This window comes from Myotis lucifugus, unplaced genomic scaffold (genome assembly GCF_000147115.1).
Source record: "Myotis lucifugus unplaced genomic scaffold, Myoluc2.0 scaffold_471, whole genome shotgun sequence".
Taxonomy (NCBI): domain Eukaryota; kingdom Metazoa; phylum Chordata; class Mammalia; order Chiroptera; family Vespertilionidae; genus Myotis; species Myotis lucifugus.
This window is the reverse complement of record NW_005871519.1, coordinates 340,689-361,556: the sequence shown is the minus strand read 5'-3', so window position 1 is coordinate 361,556 and position 20,868 is coordinate 340,689. Positions and strand designations below refer to the sequence as shown.

The 20,868-nt window shown below is 51.8% G+C and overlaps 1 protein-coding gene across 1 annotated transcript in view; it reads left to right on the top strand.

Annotated features, from left to right (window-relative positions):
• NOM1 (nucleolar protein with MIF4G domain 1) overlaps positions 1-15,358 on the top strand; it is a 15,835-nt gene extending 477 nt beyond the window's left edge. Inside the window, exons 2-12 of the mRNA XM_006103210.2 lie at positions 22-608; positions 2,645-2,772; positions 4,378-4,573; positions 7,801-8,124; positions 9,994-10,104; positions 10,821-10,985; positions 11,741-11,862; positions 12,896-13,028; positions 13,670-13,801; positions 14,088-14,197; positions 15,034-15,358. Coding sequence (XP_006103272.1) covers positions 22-608; positions 2,645-2,772; positions 4,378-4,573; positions 7,801-8,124; positions 9,994-10,104; positions 10,821-10,985; positions 11,741-11,862; positions 12,896-13,028; positions 13,670-13,801; positions 14,088-14,197; positions 15,034-15,208 — 2,183 coding nt within the window. The 3' untranslated portion in view covers positions 15,209-15,358. The remainder of the gene's footprint in view (positions 1-21; positions 609-2,644; positions 2,773-4,377; positions 4,574-7,800; positions 8,125-9,993; positions 10,105-10,820; positions 10,986-11,740; positions 11,863-12,895; positions 13,029-13,669; positions 13,802-14,087; positions 14,198-15,033) is intronic.
• The last annotated feature ends 5,510 nt before the right edge of the window (positions 15,359-20,868 follow it).

Sequence of the window (20,868 nt, the reverse complement as noted above, 5' to 3'; positions counted from 1 at the left end):
CCGCTTCCCTGGCCCCAACAGGGCCCGCTTTGCAGACCGGCCCTCTCCCTTTGCTCCCGCCCCGAAACGGCCTTCTGCGGCCAGAGAGGAGACCGAAGACCCAGCTGGAGCGCTGCCTGGGCCTGCACCGGCGCCGGAGGAAGGGGGACGCCGGCTCGGTGCCGCCCAGCTTCGCCCGCGACGGGCTCGACTACATCCTGGGAGCCCTGGGGGCGGCGGAGGGGCGCGGCCTGTGCGACAGCAGCAGCGAGGAGGACGGACCGACGGCGCGCCACGGCGACGCGGGGAATGAGGCCGAGGACGGGGGCGACGCGGGGAGTGACTCGGAGGACGGAGGCGACGCGGGGAGTGACTCGGAGGATGGAGGCGACGCGGGGAGTGAGGCCGAGGATGGAGGCGACGCGGGGAGTGACTCGGAGGACGGAGGCAACGCGGGGAGTGAGGCCGAGGACGGGGGCGTGGAGCAGGAGGACGCGCCGGAGGAAGAGCCGCAGAAAGCAGCGGCAGAGGGGAGAGCGAAGGAGAAAGCGGGCGGAAGGAGAGTCCGGTTTGCGGAAGACGAAGAAAGGAGTGAAAATTCCCGGGAGGATGTGGACGCAGCCGTTCAGGTAACGAGTGACCAGTCCCTGCTCAGTGACGAGGACGGAGCGTGGAGCTCGGGGCACAAGCGGTGTATTTGGCCTGGGAGGGTAGTCGGCTCTGCCTGCTTTTCGTGTAAGTTCCCATAGTGAAGCGCTAGGAGAGGGGCGCCCTAGAGGCCAGTCCCCCGGGTGCCCTAAGAGGACATCTCCGTCCCGGTCTCCACACCTGGCTGGGCCCCTCCCCTTGCGCCGTTCCTGACCCCCCTCCCTCGCCTGCCTTTTCCTCCGGCTGCTCCGGGGGAGTCTGAGGCGCCAGCACTCACTTCAGTAGCCTGACACTGCAGGGCCGGTTCACCACCTGCGTCCTCCCTGCCCGGCGTCAGTGGAAGTCCCGCTGTCTTCTCACCACGTGGCCCCTTATCCACAGTTTTGCTTTTTGTGGATTGTCACCTGCTGTGAACCATGGTCCAAAGATAATTAAATGAAAAGTTACACAAAGAAACATTTCATAAGTGGATTTTTAAAATATATTTTTATTGACGTCAGAGAGGAATGGAGAGGGAGAGAGGTTGATCGGCTGCCTCCTGCACGCCCCACAGTGGGGATCGAGCCCGCAAACCAGGCACGTGCCTGACCAGGAATTGAACCATGACCTACTGGTTCACAGGTCGATGATCAACCACTGAAGCGCGCCCACCGGGCAGTTCGTAAGTTTTAAGTTTAAATGTTCGGAGAAGGGTGATGGAATCTCATGCTGTGCTCCATCCAGGAATCACCCACACTCTTTGCTACCCGCCTTTGAGTCAATGAGTAGCCGTACGATCCTAGTTTTCAGATCAGTTGTCATAGCATTGCATCGCTTGTGTTCAAATAGCCCTTACTTCACGTAATGGCCCCAAAGTGTATGCATAGTGACGCTGGCAATTTGGATGTGCCAAAAAGAAGCACCAAGCGCTTCCTTGAAGGGTAAAGGTTAGTACTATCTGCAGTTTCACGCATCCACGGGGGCTCGGAACGGATCCCCTGCCAATAAAGGGGCCGCTGTATTGTATCATCTTCCTCTAAATAGATTACTTCTGCTTGCAAGGCTTCTCCTCACTTTCTCACTGGTGTTTATCTAGGTGATGTCCACGTCGGCATCTCTGACTCTTTCCATCTTCGGCAACAGGCTGCCTTCCCTTCTCTCCCTGGTACCTGTGGCCCAGCGCTTTTTGAGCAGATCCGAGTGCTGCAGTTCCTCTTAGAGCGTTATTTCTCACTAGTCTTGGTTTTCTTCCCCAGGCCGTTGAGGTCATTGGCGTACAGTGTGAACTAAGCGTTTCTCAAGTGTAAGCGTTTCCATGTACATCAGTGCTTTCGCCAATAGGCTTAAGTCACTAACACGAAGGGCCGTGATTATAGATGTTTCCTAAGGGCTTGTCCCTCGGGTGCCCAGGGAGTGTTGGCCAGTGATCACAAATTGTAATCCTTGCAGTTGATACGCTAGGAGCTAGTGAGCAGTGGTTGATTTTGATTTTAGCATGTAAATTTAGATACTAGTTTTCAACAAGTTGGAAATTACCATTTTTTTACTGATTTTTAGAGAGGGGAAGGGGGAGAGAGAGAAAGAAACATTGATGTGATAGGGAAACATCAATGCATGCACCCTGGCTGGGGATCAAACCTGCAACCTTTTGACGTATGGGACAACACTCTACCCAACTGAGCCACCTGGCCAGGGCAGTTTGGAATTATTTTAGAACACTTTCCCTACAAAACTGGTGGTACATTTGGTGTTTGTGTGTTCTGTCCCTAGAAAGTAAACCTGGGCCAAGTGTAGAATGTAGGGCTCTGTCCGCAGATCAGAGGGACACGGCCAGTTCGCACTACAGATGGAAAACAGAATGAATGGGAGACGTATTGACATCAGCGCCAACGGTGAGCCCACAGGTGCAGAGGGGCGCTCCGCGGGTGCTGATGTTTAGTGAGCAGCTGTCAATGGTTACAGCTCTGCCAGTTCTGTGAGCACAGCAAAGGGGGTTTGCTCAGTGTACATTTTTGTAACTTACTTCTGTCCTTTCTAGCAGAGTCTTTGTGGAAATGCGGGAAAGTATCTCCCCCCTCATGTGCTGCGAGCTGAGGAGACAGTGGCTGCCCAGAAAAGGGAAGAGAGAGAACGGCTAAAGAAGCATGTCCAAGGCCTAATTAACAGGTAACCCCGAAACACTGTTACATTGTCACTGAAAGAGATTGTCTGTTTTCTAAAAATACAGCTAGCCCGGCCAGCATGGCTCAGTGGTCGACCTTTGAACCAGGAGGTCACAATTCGATTCCCAGCCAGGGCACATGCCTGGGTTGTGGGCTCATTCCCCAGGGTGGGGTGTGCAGGAGGCAGCTATCAGTGATTCTCTCCCATCATTGATGTTTCTATCTGTCTCTCCCTCTCCCTTCCTCTCTGAAATCAGTAAAAAATGTATTTTAAAAATAAATAAATAAATATACAGAAACTATCCCAGGAATTAAAACACAGTGAGGGGGCAGGACTGTGGCCACTGATTGGCTTATTTATTTTTCTTTTTTTTAATCCTCACCTCTTCTCTTTGGTACAGTGAACCTGTCAGAGTTTAAAAGCAATGCAGGTGCCCACTTGGTTATTCTGAGAAGTCCTGGAGCAGGGGCAGCAGGATTGGCCCTCTTCCCTGCAGAGCCAGTTCATGGTCCAAGGTGGCCCTCCAGTCAGGAGCATGGTCCTCCACCCCAGGCTCATTCCGTGTGTGTGTGTGTGTGTGTGTGTGTGTGTGTACGTGTACGTGTGTGTGTACGTGTACGTGTGTGTGCGTGTGTGCGCACGCGCGCGCGGACAGCTCTGCAGTGCCACCCCATGCTCAAGACAGAACAGAGCCAGTGCCCATGGCTCTCCTGCTACCACTATCGTCCCCCCCCCGCCCCCCATTACTTTTTAAAATTTTTCTTTCTGATGAAAACAAAACACTTTCCATGGTGCATCCTGAAATTTTGATTTTTGTTGTTAATCCTCACCCAAGGATATTTTTTTCATTTATTTTTAGAGAGAGTGAAAGGGAGAGCAGAGGGAGGGAGGGGGGAGGGGAGAAACATCGATGTGAGAGAGACACATTGATTGGTTGCCTCCTGTACATGCCCCAACCAGGGCTGGGACTGAACCTGCAACTCAGTTACGTGCCCTTGACTGGGAATTGAACTCACAACTCTTCAGTGCATGGGCCAGCGAACACTATAGACACACCAGCCAGGGCAGAACATGGTGAGCACAGGATTCCTTCCTTCTCCACCCAGGAAGCAGGGCAGCCTTTCCTCATGTTTAGGAGCCCGAGATTTTCATATCGGCAGGAAAATGGGATGTGGGAATTTTTCCCAACAGCACATACTGCCGTGCAAGGATGGCTCCCTGGGGACCTTGGGCAGGGTTCCCGTGCAGCGTCCTCAGCACCGTCTGGTCTTAAGGGGGCCCAGTGTGTCCTCCACTGGGGACGTATGGTTAGCGTGCAGGTGGAGCATCGGTCTTAGGGGCAGTCCTGTGTGTTCACTGTGGCTGCATTTCAGCCGGAAAGGAAAAACCGCAGTCACGGTTTTGCAGGGTTCCAGAGGACTGTGTCCTCCTCGTATATGCGGGGCTGTTGGGGCAGGGTAAGCATTGTTCGTGAGGCAGCGTGTCCATGAACTAGGACGTGGACATTGGTGGTATTGATAGCTTTTTCTGTTGGTTTTTTTAACTACCCTAAAAAGTAATTCCTAATTTGAAACATCACTGCAGCTCTGTCTTTACAACTGTCTGCAGGTTGAGTGAGCCGAACATGGCCTCCATCAGTGGGCAGCTGGAGGAGCTGTACATGGCCCACAGCAGGAAGGACATGAACGACACCCTGACGGGCATCCTCATGAGCGCCTGTGCTCCGGGCACGGCCATGCCGGGCAGGCTGGTGATGGAGCACGTCCTCCTGGTCAGCATCCTGCACCGCACAGTGGGCATCGAGGTAGGCTGCAGTGGGTCTCAGCGGTGCTTGCTTTAACGGCCAGCAGTCTGGTGTGTGTCATATTCTAAACCACATCCAGAAAATACTTGATTTTGGTCAGCGGTTGCCTTTGTGCGGGGTTCGTCCTAACAAGTGTTTGTTATTTATTAGTTTATCTTCCTCTGGGCTTACGTCTCAGACTTGCCTTCATTTTCCTCGTGTTTCCCCTGGAACACTGACTCATTTCAGGAGTTCAGAAGGCAGAGGGGGTGTGATCTTACCTCTGAGGTGTTTGTACTGGTTGGAAGATCTTTTTTTCTTTCTTTTTTCTTTTTTTTTTCATAAGTAAGAAGGCCACCAGAATGTCAGGTAAAGCTGGACCCCGTGAGGAGACAGTGACAAGCCTAGGCTTGGAGCCAGCAGGCAGGCCCAGACCTCGGTGCCCGTGTCCTCGTCTGAGGCGGGGCTGCGGCAGCTTTTTCTTGTGGGTCCTGCACAACTCTGGTGCCTAATCGGTGCCGCTGAGTGTCCTTGTCCCCACCCCTTCATCGCCCTCCAAGTCAGCACCCCATTCCCTCCATGTGGCCAATCCCAGGGTTGTTGAAGGAAGGGGTCTACTTCCAGAGTGCAGACAAGGGGAGGCGAATGGGTGGTGAGCCGGCCATGATGCTTACTTAGCGGGTGGGGTTTCTGTGCAAGGAAGAACTTGGGGATGCCTTTGGGTCTTTGTGTGGGACAGTCTTAATGGTGGGTTTGGTTTCTTTACCTTCTGATAGCCCATCCCAAGAACAGGCCTGGCCGCAAAGCACCGCTGCAGGAGGCCCAGTGTCATCCAGGCTCCATGTCCTCGCTACAGGGTCCTTGTGGTCTCCCAGCGGGATACTTAGGGCAGACGTTGATGGGACCCCACTTTGCAAGTTCAGCAAAGCCAGAGGAGCTGTGTGATGTCCCAGCCCATGAACTGGGGCAGGGCAGGGACATGCTTTGGCTCCAGGGCCAGCTGTCGCTCACAGCCCTGGTCTTACAGCCATTTCATGTGCTGGTCTTTGCTCTCTCAGTCCCAGTCTGGAGAATCACTGGGGTTTACAGAGCGGGGCTCTTACGGTACCACACACAGACTCGCCACAGTGAGTCTCCTTTGTGGTGTTAGGGTCCCACAGTGACGGCTGTGTGGGGCAGACGCTACCCGCGGCCAGAGCTCGGCTCCTGCCCCTGTTTCTGCCTCTACAGTTGGTCTAGCGAGTTTTACCAGTAGCGAGCGTCCTCGGGAGCCTGGATATGTGCTCATTACAGGTAGTTAACTTCTACCGGCAAGGTGGCACGTACAGGGTGTGTGGGCACCAGGGACGCGGGCAGAGGACAAGCTCAGGCTTCATGTGCACCAGTTGCTTAGGGAGTCGGCCTTCTGAAGTCAGGGTTTTGTTTCTGAGAGCGACTCATCCTCACCACGGCGAGTCCCGCTCCTCCCTGCAGAGTGTGACGGCCCGGGCGCCTTCCTCCTGCCCTGTGTTGCCACGACTTGGCGCTGTTCCAGGACTTTCCTCGCCCACCCCCCAACCCCCATCCTCCTGTGTCTGACCAGGATCCTCCACAAACCAAATGGTTTTGCCTAAGACAGAATTTCACTGAGTCATAAAAGCTATAGACCCTGACCACTGGACGTGAAAACATGAGGTTATTGGTCTACTTCTCAACCTTCACACATAGCATGAAGGACACCAGAAAGACTTGTTCCAGGGAAGCCATTATGGTGCTTCAGCTAATGGCGTCCCCTGAAACCTGTGCCAGAGCGATGAGCTCTCCAGATGCCGCGCCCATTAAACTCCAGTTCTATGGGGCCAGGAAGGTCCTCATGGGTCCAGAGTGGGTCACGAAGCCCATGGCGTGAGTCACTGAATTGCTCTTGAGCCACTTAAAAATAAAACATCAGATTTGTGTTAAAATCCCATTGGAATTCATGTATGTGCTTAAATAACTTCAGTAACATGAACAGTATTGCTATTTTTAAATGCTACTCTAAGTTATATTTTATTTTGAAGACATCAAATAAGTTGAAAATTTGATATAATTAAATCCATTCCTGTGTTGAAAACATTCAATTTGAGTGTATTTAATGCATAACATAAATTAGACCCAGCACCCAGTGGAGGTCAGTGCCAGATCTAATTTATGTAAAATACTGCAGAGGCTGCAGTAGAGATGGTCTGCTTGAGACCATTTCCAGTGATGACCATGTGCAAAGTTGGTTTTTTCTTGATGTCTTCAGAATTTCTCGTTTTTAAGTTATATTTGAACATAATGTAGTAGTCATAGTATGCTCCTCAAGTTGATCTTTAGTGATGGAGTTTGAGTGGGGAGTTGACAGGTTAAAATTATTTATTAAAAATATTTTCATTGATTTCAGAGAGGAAGGAAGAGGGAGAGAGAGAGATAGAAACATCAATGATGAGAATCATTGATCAGCTGCCTCCTGCACACCCCCTAGTGGGGATCAAGCCTGTAACCGAGGCATGTGCCCTTAACTGGAATTAAATCTGGGACCCTTCAGTCCGCAGGCCACCGCTCTATCCACTGAGCCAAACCGGCTAGGGCTAAAGTTATTTATAAACTAAAGAATATCCCCAGTCCATTGGCGCTCATCTCTGTGGAGTCATCGTTCCCTCCTGCCCATCAGTGCTTTTCTCTGGAGTCTTCTAACGTTTAGTTTTTGCACTTTGGCAATGAAATGTGTATATTGACCCTAACCTGTCTAGTTGAATTCACCTACACCCACAATTTAACCAGCCCCACTAACCTGCACCCCTCCCCCAGGGTTTCCTGCTTCCACCTCCACCTCCAGGCTCAGCCTGCGCTTCAGAATGAGTGCTGTTATATGTGCAGCATTGCAGACAGGGATGTGTTGTGCTACTTTTCCAAGGAACCAGATGGCTGCTGGCTGAAGCAGTCCACCTCGATTTAGAAGCGAGAGGGTGTACCTGCAGGGGAGGTTCGAGTGCTGTGACAGATTGTCTGTGCTTCGTTCACCCATCCGCGTGGTGTATCATACTGCACACTCAGACTGGGTTTTAAAGCACATGCCCTGTGGGAGTGTGCATCCTACCATGTGTATACTTATGCATTAATTTTAAAAGTACTGACTCTTTCAGCATAAACATTGAAGCTTTTTCAAAAGAAGGATCCCTGAGAGTAACTTGCTGCCACGATTGTCAGGTGTTGGCGATGACATCTGGTCTGCTTTCTTTGTGCAGGTTGGAGCTCACTTTCTGGAGGCCGTGGTGAGGAAGTTTGATGACGTCTATAAAAAGGGAACCGAGGGCAAAGAGTGTGACAACCTATTCACCATCATTGCCCATTTGTATAACTTCCACGTGGTACAGTCTCTCCTCATCTTCGACATTTTGAAAAAACTTATTGGAACTTTCACAGAGAAAGATATCGAACTGATCCTGTTAATGCTGAGAAATGTGGGCTTTTCCTTGAGAAAAGATGATGCTTTGTCACTTAAGGAACTAATCACAGAGACCCAGGCCAAAGCCAGCGGGGCAGGCAGCAAGTTCCAGGACCAGACCAGGGTACGAGGGGTCACTCAACCTGCTTCCTAAGTGCCTAATGCTCAGAAACTGACCAGCACTTAAAAAATAAGTGTTTGGGGTAAATATTACGTTTCATTTCCTAGCAATCTATTATCTTCTGCTCCTGTGATTTGATGGTTTTATCAATATGTGAACGAACCTTGTTTCTTTACTAAGAACTGAGGTATTTTGTGAGTTTAATAATCAATTTATTTAGCACTCATCCATTCAAAAAATGCTTACTGAGAAAGGCCACGGGGCTCGGGGCTCAGGTGTCAGCTCACCGGGAGTTCAGGCTCAGCCACTTAACAGCAATGTGACCTGAGTCTTCCAAGCCTCAGTTTCCCCTTGTAGAAAAAGGGGTGAGCATGGTTCCTACCTCATTTTCTATTCTGCAGATTCAAGGATAGAGGAGGGCACAGAAGCCCCGGTTCGTGTGGGGCCCATAGGGGAGCAGGGCAGAGGCCATTGCAAGGACTTTGGCTTTTATTCTGGAGGCACCTGAAGGGTTCTGAATGGGAAAAGAACATGGGAAGTGTTCGCGCTAATGTCACTTTGGCTACAACGAACAAGAGGAAGGTGGTCAGGCAGGGACACGCCCCTGCAGGGGTCAGAGACAGCAGTGGCAAGGATCAGCTCAGCTGTATGGACATGGGTGTGGGAGTCAAGATTGACCAGGCTGGTGTGGGTGGGAGGGAAGCAAGGAGTGGAGGGGGTCAGTCAGCCCAGGTTCTCAGCTGGGGCCTTCAGTGGACAGCAGCACACACAGGAGAGGACACAGGCTCAAAAGGGAAGACTGGCTGGTTTCTGAAATCCCGAAATGACGGTCCCGGGTTCGCTGGGAGGAGGTGTGGTCTAAGCCCTCTGAGGAGGTCCTGAGGCCATGGTTGCAAAGCTGACAGTCAGACATTGGGGCTGCATGGTCGAGAGAAGGAAGCAGGAAGAAGGTCACAGGAGCCAAGCAGGAGTGTTCTGGAAAAGAAGTTGCCCCCGCGTTGAGTGCCCAGAGGTCAAACTTAAAGCACAGAAGTCAGCAGAGATAGGAAGTACACTCGTGGTTGCCTAGGGCTGAGGGTTGGGGGAATTGGGGTGTGCCTGGTAATGTGTTTTGAGATTCTTTTCGGGGGGAGGAGTGATGAAAATTCTAAAATTGTGGAGATAGTTGCACAATCCTGAATATACTAAGCACACACTTTTAATAAGTGAATTTATGGTATATGAATTATACCAAAGAAAGCCAACATTTGCCCGGCTGGCGTGGCTCAGTGGTTGAGTGGTGACCCATGAGCCAGGAGGTCACGGTTCTATTCCTGGTCAGGGCACATGCCCAGGTTGCAGGCTTCATCCCCAGTAGGCGGTGTGCAGGAGGCAGCATATCAATGATTTTCTCTCATCATTGATGCTTCTATCTCTCCCTCTCCCTTCTTTGAAATCGATAAAAATGTTATTTTTAAAAAAGTCAACATTGGAGAAATCTCAGAAAAGGGTTTCTGGGAAGTGACTGTAGTATTCTAGCAACTTTTCTCTAAGTATAACATTTTCAGTTTAAAAGTTGAAAAAATAAAAAGGCCATGAGTAGGGAAGGAATGGCAACAGGAGGAGTGACTCAGAGCGCAGGGCCAGGAGGGAGGAGCACAGGAGGGGGCAGCGGAGCAGGAGAGGGAGCGAGATCTGTGGGTAGTGGTCAGAGCCCAGTGGAGGTCCGTGCTGGATCTAATTTCTGTTAAAATACTGCAAAGGCTGCAGTAGAGATGGTCTGCCTGAGACCATCTCCAGTGATGGCCACGTGCAGAGTTGGTTTATTTATTCCCAAGTTGAAAGGTCAGTTGTTTAGACAATTTGAAATGATGTTTTCTCTCTTTTTTTAAGATTCGGTTTATGCTGGAGACGATGTTGGCACTGAAGAACAATGACATGCGGAAAATTCCGGGTTATGACCCTGAGCCTGTAGAGAAACTGAGGAAATTGCAAAGGGCTTTGGTAAGTCACTTTGATTGTGACTGGTTTGAGCCTCCATGTGGACGTGTGCCCAGCATGGAAGTCTGGGAGGTAGTTGGAGCTGTGAGTCAGGTGCCTGGCCTGGTCAGCAGGAGTTTGTGTGGTGAGACCCAGTGAGTGGCCGTGTGCAGGGAGTCCCTGGGAGTTAAGCATCCCCGAGACTTAGCCTGTAGTGCTGGACTCGCCTGCACATCGGAATCACAATAGAACCTTCTGATGACTTTAGAAGAGGGCCCCATCAGGACTAGAGGCGTTTCAGCACGGAGGAGGGGGCTTGTCTATTTAATTTAAGCTCCCTGGGTATTTTTTACATGAGACCCTGTCAGGGCGAGTCTGCCCTTTCTTTAGTCAGATCCAGAACCGCTGACTCAGCAGACCCCAGGCCCCTCTAGGTCGTGTTCCCACCACCAGCCAGACGGAGCTTCCCTGTGGCCTGAGCCTGAGCCTCTTGCTCTGCTGTGACAACGTTCCAGAGACAGCGGGCGGGGGGGGATGGGCCCGCAGACCTCAGACACGGATCCTGGGAGAGTGCCTCTCACTTGGCATTATTCCACATGGTGATGTCCCAGTTGTCAGTGACTCATCACAGTGTGCACGCAGCAGAAATGCCATTGTCAGAAACAGGAGGCTGGGGGAGGGGGTCGGCAGACAGACTGGTCCATCTGAAGCGTTTCACCAGCTCCTTTTCCTCCCGTCAGGTGCGTGGCGCCGGCTCGGGCACAGAATCTCAGCTGCGCGTGTCCTGGGACAGCGTCCTGAATGCCGAGCAGACGGGGCGCTGGTGGATCGTGGGGTCGGCCTGGAGCGGGGCCCCCATGATCAGCAGTCAGCAGAAGGCCCCGCAGAAGCCACTGGCAGGCACGGTACGCACCGAGCTCACCGCGACCAGGCGTGTGGCTGTCCCCACGGCGCCTCCCTGGCTCTCCCTCGAGTGGCCACCTTCCTCTTTGTTGGATGGTATTGAGATGGGCAGACATGGGCTTATTTGCAGACCTTGTAGAAGTTGGTACTATTTTGTGATATGATTTAATTCAATTTCTGTTGTTACTTTATAAGGGATTTGTTTCAAGTACCAAAACACGTCACATGAAAGAGTTACAAGCTGGATGAGGGCACAGAACATCAGAACACTTGCAGACAGACCGGCTCTTGAGACAGACACATTGCCTCCCAGGAAATGTGGCCGCTGGGCACTAACCCGGAGCTCAGATTGGCAAAATTCTGTGCACTTCTTTATACTTTATACTCACTGAAGTCCACATGTTCTTTAGTTTCTTTTTTCCCCCTGAAGCCCTTTTTCTGTCCCAGGATCCCACATCACCGCGGCTCTTCTGGCTATGGCCACTCACCTCTGTCTTATCTCCTTGTTGCTCAGGCTGACAGGCCTGCTGCCACGGCAATCTCCCACGCCCAGTGTGTTCTCGCCTGGGGAGTTACCCAAGAATAAAGATGTTGCATTTACATATGCGTGCCTACAGTTTACAGTTACGCTTAGGGCAAGCCACCGAATCGTACACGTTATTTTTTAGAAAACTAACTCTACCGACTGCAGCTTAACCAGAGTCACAGATCTCATTAAAACTTGAGTGACCCACATCTCAATCGTCCCCCTTTTCAGGTTAGCGCCAAGATGCTGGAACTCGCCCGAAAGCAGAGAATGAACACTGATGTCAGGAGAAACATATTTTGTACGATTATGACTAGTGAAGATTTCTTGGACGCATTTGAGAAGCTTCTAAAGTAAGCATTGTGTGAACGCGTAGCCCACTTGAACAGATGTTGAGGGAGTCAGAGGAGCTGAGGTTGCATCGGGGGTCAGGCTGCTGGGCCGGCCTGCTCCTCCCCTGGACCCAGTGTCTGGGCTCAGCATCCTTGTTCTTACCCACTTGCTGCTCGTACTTCCAGGTTATAGTACATTTTCATTAAAACTTAGGTGAGCCCTGGCAGGTGTGCTAAGTGGTTAGAGCATCAGCCTGAGCACGGAAGGGTCTCGGGTTTGATTTCCTGTCAAGGGCACGTACTTGGTTGGGGTACGTGTGGGAGGCAACCAATCGATGTGTTTCTCTATCTCTCCCTCCCTTCCTCCCTTCCTTTCACTCTCTCTAAAAATAAGTGAAAAAATGTATCCTCAGGTGAGGATTAACCAAAAATTATTTTTAGGTGACCAGCTGGCAGTTCTCAGTGGCTGCTGATTGTCATGAATTGCTTAAAATCTCCAGATTACATTTAAAATGGTCTGGTATCGTTTCTGTAGTTCGTTGCAATAAGATTTAAAAAGTGCCTGTGCAAGGTACTCCTAAAGAGAGTGATAGGAATTTTCCTTATTTGCTTCAAATTCAGAATGAAATAGAGGGAAATAGTCCAGGACTGGACACTTGTCTGAACTCGGCCCTGCACTGGAAGGAAGCGTACTTCTGTGGGAAGTCAGGTCGATGGCAGGAACCTGACGATGAGGCTCACAGTCCAGTGCTCATCCTGTTTCTTGTCCCTCGGGAACCAGTGACAGGCCTTTGTAGCTGGCACAAGACTCACCAATCGGTGTCGATTCCATGGTCACCACGGCCAGAAACACTAAGGCCGGGGACAGGACCCAGCCTGTAGCTCCTGCCTTGTTACCCCACCTCTGCTCCACTCCTTTTTAACCAAACTGCCAGAGAGGTGTGGCCCTGGTTAACCAAACTGCCAGAGAGGTGTGGCCCTGGAAAGGCCTCTGCCTTAAACCTGTTCAGATTTGGCAAATTGAAATTTCCCCGTTACTGTTTGTGTTTTGTAGGCTTGGGCTTAAGGACCAGCAGGAAAGGGAAATAGTCCACGTTCTCATGGATTGCTGTCTGCAGGAGAAAACATACAACCCTTTCTACGCCTTCCTGGCCGGCAAGTTCTGTGACTATGAGAGGAGGTTCCAGGTAACTTGTTAGAAGGCTGACAGGTCCCCGCGCTCCGCTGTCCTCTAAGCATTCTGTCAGGCTTGGCCCACCCCAGCTCTGGGGAGAGGAGCTGACCACAACCAAAGCCGTGTCTGCCATGTTACCTTTCTGGGCACAGGTGAGGGACTGTCACAGCCCAGTAACCGGCGGAGTGCCTCTGGTGCCGCACCAAACTGTCTTTTTCCAACGTTCCTGCTGCCTTGAGGGGCGTGTGGCTGTCTCCTGTCACCTGTGCATCAGAAAGGACAGTGGAGTTGTCCTCAGAGTCTTGATTTTTAAGATACTACAAATGAGTGAATAAGCAGAGTATCTTTAGATTGTATTCTTTTTTTAAAATATATTTTTATTGATTTCAGAGAGGAAGGGAAAGGGAGAGAGAGATAGAAACGTCAATAATGAGAGAGAATCATTGATCGGCTGCCTCCTGCACGCCCCACACCAGGGATTGAGCCCGCAGCCTGGGCATGTGCCCTGACCGGAATTGAACCAGGGACCCTTCAGTCCACAGGCCCATGCTCTATCCACTGAGCCAAACCGGCAAGGGCTAGATTGTATTTTTAGTCATTTGTTCTAATAACTTGTTGCATTTAAACTTTTCTTCTTTTCCGTTCTTACGTTAGATGACGTTCCAGTTCAGCATATGGGACAAATTTCGAGACTTAGAGAACTTACCAGCCACCAACTTCTCCAATTTGGTTTCTCTGGTGGCCCACTTGTTGAAGACAAAATCACTCCCACTTTCCATTTTAAAGGTTTGTCAGATAGATGGAACTACTGAAAGCAATGACAATGATGACAGTTGTTTATATTTGGTGCTTAAAATTGTGCTTGTGCTTTTGCTCACTCAAGTCTAGAAATTAAGTGCCTGCTGGACACCCCCCACCCCCCACCAGCAGTGCGTAGGCTTTCCGTCATTTTATAAAGCTGGACATAGCCTTATTTAAGGGGGGGGGGGGTGTTTTTTACTCTATTTAGAAATTATTGGAAAAGTTGACTAAATCAATGTAACTTTATTTTTCTTCCTATCCTGACTGTTAGGTGATTGAGTTCAGTGAATTGGATAAACCCAGAGTCCACTTTTTACGAGAAGTGTTACATGTGCTGTTGATGGGAACAGAAGCTGAAGACATCTGTTTCATTTTCGCAAGGTATGGTCCCAGCCGTGCTGACACATCGTGGGAAAGAGAGGGCGCTGTTCCCACTTACAGGTCACTCCTCACTGGTAAAAGCAAGGTGGTTGTTCTCTGCGGCTACTTAACCCCTAGAGTGCCGGGGAGCGCGATCGTGCTCCTCCTGTCTTTTGCCAAAAGTGCCAGGAGCACTATCGCGCTCCTGCTGCAGTGTCACTATTAGATGCTAGTAGTTCACTCTTTTTTGACAGATGGCACCTAAGTGCAGATTTACAAATGTAGTAAAGGTTTCCTTAAGTTTTTGAATATGTAACTTCATTTACTTGCGATTCATAATTTTTTTTCCTAAACTGCTGTAAAATCAGCAAAAATGCCTTGGCAATTTTAGCATAGTTCCTAGGATATTGGTTGGCACTCAAAGGGTTAAGTCAATTTTAGTTTTAAGCTAGTACAGTATGTTATACATTAGATTTCGGGAACAGGAAACCTGCCTGATAGCAAACTAGTAATGATTTCTTGCAAATAGGGTATGTTAAATTCTTCCTTGCAAATTCTTTTTATTTTATTTTTTAGAGAGGAAAGGAGGCAGGGAGGGAGAGAGAAACATCGATCAGTTGCCTCCCACATGTGCCCCAACTGTGGATCGAACCCGCAACCTAGGTATGTGCCCTGACCCAGGAATCAAACCTGCCACCTTTTGGTGTATGGGACCGACGCTCCAACCAACTGAGCCACACAGGCCTGGGCGAGAGTTCTCTTTTTAAAAGAAATAGTTTGTCTCCCCATCCAAGACTTCTAGAATGGAGAGCTAGGTAGACAACTCGTGCCTGACAGTTTGTACGATTTCTTTCCAGGGTGTCCGACAACCCAAAGCTGGGTGTGCTGCGCGAAGGTTTGAAGCTCTTCATCAGCCACTTCTTGCTAAAGAGCGTGCAGGCGCACCGCAGTGCTGAGGAGGCCAGTGCGCTGCGGGAGCGAGCCGAGCTCGCCACCAAGGCCTTGCAAGGAAGGCCTTCGCTGAGAATGTAGGGACCTGTCTGCCAGGCGCCCTTTTAGCCCAAAGGCCGGTTACTCTGCTGGCTATAAAAACTGGGGAGAGCCATATCATGGTCTGTTGTATTTACAGTATTATATTTTGAGATGATTTTTGATCCACGATTATATTGTGTGTGTTGTAAACCAGTTTTGTCAGGGCTTGTGCACCCGTGTGTGTGTGTGTGTGTGTGTGTGTGTGTGTGTGTGTGTGTGTAGGAGGCATGGGCAGACACACTGGACAGTGTTCTCTGAGTAACAAGACTAGGGTGAGTGCGATGGGACTTGTGTGCTTCTTGTTTTTTCATCGACAAGATGGGCCACTAGAGGGTGCAGTTATAAAGAAATTGACATGTTTTTTATCTTTCTAAACATATTAGTTAAAAGTTCAGAAGCTATCAGTTAAGTATGGTGCCTGATATTTAATTGATTAAGCATTTGGAATGCAGGTGTTCCAGAAAAGTGAGGGATTACTGTGAGCCGAGGAAATGTCGGTGCCATGTAGTGTGAGTGGGTCGTTCGTGTGACACCTCTGAAGCTGTGACTCGGTGCGGCACGTGCTCCCTGTCCGTGTTGGCCACTTACACCCATCAATTCCAGGTCGTGATGCACTTTTCTAAACAGCATTGAACTTCCTGGGGCTCCTGCTGAGCTGGGGGCTGGAAAGAGTGAGACCTGGGGCCGCCTGCTGATACGCAGAATGACTGTGAAGAGTCACCCTTAGAATGTGCTTTCCTCAAATGGGGAGGCTCCCTTTAAATGTCACCGTCACTTATTGCAAAAAGTCACCAAGACTTGTGTTGAGCATATGACTTTGTATAGGATACATACCCACAAACCCTACAGTGTGCTGTCCTTCCACAGGGCCGCCTTGGGAAGCTGCCGGACTGAGGGAGGCCCCTCCTGGTCAGACTCCCCTTTGCCACACACACACTATCAAGTAGTGTCAGCAGCTCATGACTAGACATACAATGTGCAGTCCCAAGTGTCTCTGCGTGTCTCTAAACTAATGGGCTAAGTTTCTTTTGTTTTTTGTTGTTTTTTAATTTCATTTTATTGTGGTAACATTTCTTTTTAAAATACATTTTTATTGATTTCAGAGAGCAAGGGAGAAGGGGAGAGAGAAGCATCAATGATAAGAGAAAATCATTGACCGGCTGCCTCTTGCACGCCCCACACTGGGGATTGAACCCTCAACCCAGGCATGTGCACTTGACCAGAATCAAACTCGGGACCCTTCAGTCTGCAGGCCCACGCTCTATCCACTGAGCCAAACCAGCCAGGGCACGGGCTAAGTTTTGAAACATGGAGAACTCAGTTCAGGTTAGCTGTAACGCATCTCGGACATGGCTGCTCCTCCTGCTCGGAGTCCCCCAGCGGCTTCCGAACGTGGACAACAAAAAAGCTGAGGTGTCGAGCGTGCTGGAGCCTGCACTTCATTCAGGGGCCTTTCAACAAGAAACGTGTGCCAGGTGGTGGTCAGGGTGCAAGCAACGCCACTCGCAGGGCAGGGCTGGGATGTCTTTCCTTCCTCAAGAAGAACCTCTGCTTAGCGACAGACCTTTCGCTCTGACGCAGGCTCCTGACGACCCCTCGTAGTCTCTGCCCTATTCTTGCTCAGGGGGCTGGCTCTTGACCCCTCTTACCAGGCAGTTCAGAGGCTGATAGTTCCTGGGACTTGCCAGGTCAGCAGTGCCACCCGCGGGCTCAGCAGCGGTGAGAGTGAAGATTTCTAGAGACGTCCTGATAGGTGCGCATCAGGAGTGGGTACCTTTAAATGAAGAGGTTGAGGCGGGTGGACAGGAGTTTGGGAAGCTTGGTGGTGCTTTCGTCAACATCCGGATCTGGGTCAGTGGAGCCTGCAGAGGTCGGGGTTGGGGTGCAGCCCTCCCAGCTCTAGGTGCAGTCTTAAGTGCCTGGAGGAGAGTTGTGGGGGGAAGAGGGGGAGCTCCAACCGTGAGACAGCGGAGCCATGAAAGGGGCTGGAAACGGACATGAACTTGGCTTTGGGGGTCGTGTAGAATCTGCTCCAAGACACACCCTGGCTCTGCAGCTGTAACCGTGGAGGCAGCTTCACGCTGGGAGCCCCTGAAGGGCCTCATCCCTGCACACACAGGGTTCAGGCTGTGTGCACAGTGTGTCCAGGGGAGTCACATAGGTGGGTGCAGTGGGTCCAGGGGAGTCATGAAAGGTGGGTGCAGTGGGTCCAGGGGAGTCACGTAGGCGGGTGCAGTGTGTCCAGGGGAGTCGAGTAGGCGGGTGCAGTGGGTCCAGGGGAGTCGCGTAGGCGGGTGCAGTGGGTCCAGGGGAGTCACGTAGGTGGGTGCAGTGTGTCCAGGGGAGTCACGTAGGTGGGTGCAGGGGAGTCACGTAGGTGGGTGCAGCGGGTTGTCTTGGGGAGGTGAGTCTGGCCTGGGAACGGGAGCTTCGCCTGTTCTCAGCCTGACGCTTTGTATCGGGTGCTGCACGGATGGGCGGCGGCGGGAGGGGAGTTCACAGGTGACATTTATCTTGAGAGCTGGGTAATGATGAAAAATGGTGTTTGCAGGATAAGATGATGAAAGGGAATGTGGGGCCAGCTTTGAATGTTCTAAGGTACCTTCGGGAACACCAAGGCCTGTGCATTGGAAAACAATGTGTCCTGTGTCCCGGGGCCCCTGGAGCCAAGCGGTTTGACCTTGAGCGTGTCCGAGCCAGGATGTATGAGCTGGCCTCCTGCAGGTTATTGGGTCCATGCTTTCCCACTCCCCCAGGTGGGAGCGAGGTGTCTGACGACTGACGACCCCTCGTAGTCTCTGCCTTATTCTTGCTCCAGGGGGCCGGCTCTTGGCCCCTCTCACCTCCCATGCCGGTCTACCCGGGCCGCCTCCTGGCCTCCTGCCCCTCACCAGGCGGAGTGAAATACAGACTCTGGCCCAAGTAAAATGGTTGAAGGCACTTTAAAATCATCCTCTATGGAGACTCAATGGAATATTCCTTTCATTCTACTTGTCAGAATTGTTTCCAGAGAAAGGGCAAATTCTTCCTCTCGTTTCTTCGCCAATTGCTAACAGTTGCCACCTTTGCTTTTTCTCAGTATATGCAGACATGTGCAACTGCACACACGTTCTGGCTGTAATCACCAGAAAATAGAGATTGTGACACCGAACCCCTGAACCATTGGCCTGTGACACCCTCCCATGCCCTCGGTGCCATCACCTCCCCAGGACACCAGCACTCGCCACCCCGTCGGCAGGCAGGCCAGGTTCATGCCGCCCCTTGTTCCAAAGTCAGTTTTCTACAGCTGTTTTTCCCTGGATAGAACACCACCGAGCTTCAAGCATGCCATTTCCTTGCTGATTCCCTTTAATACAGAACCCACCCCCCCCCCCCCCCCCCCCCCCCCCCGGGTCTTTAGGGTCCCCCCCCCGGTTTCTTAACAAGGGGGGCCCCCGGGTTTGGAGCCCCGGGGGGGGGCCAGCCCTTCCTTTGTTGGGGGGCTGGGAGTAAGCGCGCTTGGGAGACTTCAGGGTTGAGGGCAAGCACTTCGTCCAGTGAGGCTGCCAGACTCCACCGTAAAGGCACCTTTTTAACCTTTGTCATTCTTGATTTTGTATTAGGAATGGTTTGTTTTTTATTGTTTTTAGAGAGGAAGGGAGAGGGAGATAGAAGCATTGATGAGAGAGAAACATGGATAGACTGCCTCCTGCACTGGGGATGGAGCCTGAAACCCGGGCATGTGTCCTGACCGGGAAGTGGACCAGCAACCTCTTGGTGAATGGGATGATGCCCAACCACTGAGCGACACTGGCCAGGTTGCCTTTGTCATTTTTAAGGGAAATTAATCACCAGGAAAGCAGAGCCTGGCTCCCCGTGCAGACGGGCCTCCAGTGCCGCCGAGGGCCTGTGTGACTCCTGGAAGCTGATGGGGAATCCAGTGTTTTTACTGTCTGGGAAAATGATCCTTTGTGAAACTAAAGCAAGGACTGCAAAATAGTTCAAAATGGACCAGGGCACTGAAGGCCAGGTGGTTCCAGCATCTCCGAGTCAGCACGGCAGGTGCCCGGGGAGAACAGGGCTCAGATGGGGTCTAGTAATATTACTTCATTTTGCCCAGCCTCGGCCAAAGCTCTTCCGGGAGTCAAATCTGAGCTGCTGTGCCCGGGTGTGATTATCCGACAAGATGCAGAAATAACGTGCTGCAGCCACGGGTTTGGGAGTAAGTGCTTACCCAGGGCTCGCCGAGCGGAGAAGCCCGCTCCTGTGTCTCGGGCGTAAAACACCTGTTTCCTCAGCAAAAGTACAATGTGATTATTTGAGATTTATGTGGTCCTAGCCCTCCGACTTCTGATGAGTGAGGAAGTACATTTCAGTGTGGCCCCAACTGGCTAGTGAGGCCATGCCGTCGTCATTAGCACCCTTGCACTTTTTGACTCAAATGGACGATCAGGTTTTGAAAGCCCTCTGTTTCCTAAGTCAGATTTAACAGGGCAGACAGCGTCTGCTTTTCCACTTCAGCAGCTGTGGGACTAAAAAGCCACGGGCGAGGGCCGGAGCTTGGGGAAACTGGGGACACTCTGCCGCCTGGGCCTGGGAACCCGCCGCCTTCCACACAGAACCCTCCCAGAGCGGGCCACAGGGCCCTCAGGGCAGGCGGACAGGGAGTGGGCTGTGGGGATGAACCGGAGCCTTGTCCCCTGGGCGCAGGGCTCCGGGCCAGGAGCCTGGTCTCCGGAGAGTGTCCAGCCTGCCCAGCACTGAGCGTTGGCTGTCCTGTCAGGAGGGCGAGGGACGGGGAGTCCCAGTTGCCATCGCAGCTTTGGGGCTGCCTCTCCCTGGCCTTGCTCTGCCTGGGCTGGTTTACTGTGGGGCTGGGAGACTGCACTTTCTCAGGGACCAGCGGTGTGGGGGCCTCCCGCTGCTGGCTGCCTGGCTGAGCTCCTAAGAAACATGCGGAGAAAGGAGCCACCCAAGGTGTGGGGATGTGTGTGGTGGGCAGCGGATCCCATGGGACAGTCAGTAGAGAATGATCTCGCTGCCCCCCTCCCCTCCCTCCTCCCCCCAGAGAGCCAGGCCTCTGACTGGTCCCACTGTGCAGCCTCTTCAGGATCCCAGGGGGGCGGGGGGGCAGGGGGGGAGGTATCGGGTCACTCCCAGCCCATCCTTCCCACCAACCCGTTCTCCAGGCCAACAGGCGACTAGCAGGGAGCCTGTTTCCCACACCTGCCCTCCGAGAGCTTCCCTCTGTGGGAGGGCACCAGCCTGCTGCTGCTATCTGCCTGGTGGAAGAATATGCGCTTTGTTACCTGTGAGTGCCACCCGATAAAGCAGAACAGTATCACAGCGTCGCGATTAGGAGGCAGCTGGCGCGGAGGCTGGGTGCCATGTATGAGTAAATATAATTTGTTTCTGTTCTCTGATTGGGAAGGTCGCGGCGGTTTAACCCTGTGGGAAGGCCTCCGACACATTATCTGCTCAGACAGAACTGGGAACGAAAACACCGGGCTCGTTAAAAGCGAATTACAGTGTTTTATGAAGATAGGACATGGGAGGCTCGGCAGCCTGGCGGGGCAGGACACGCAGGGACGCCAGGCCCACCTGCCGGGAGCGGGGCCACCAGCGAGGGGGCAGCTGGTGACTTCCCTGGCGGCTTCTGGGGAAATTCGGGGTTTTTCAAG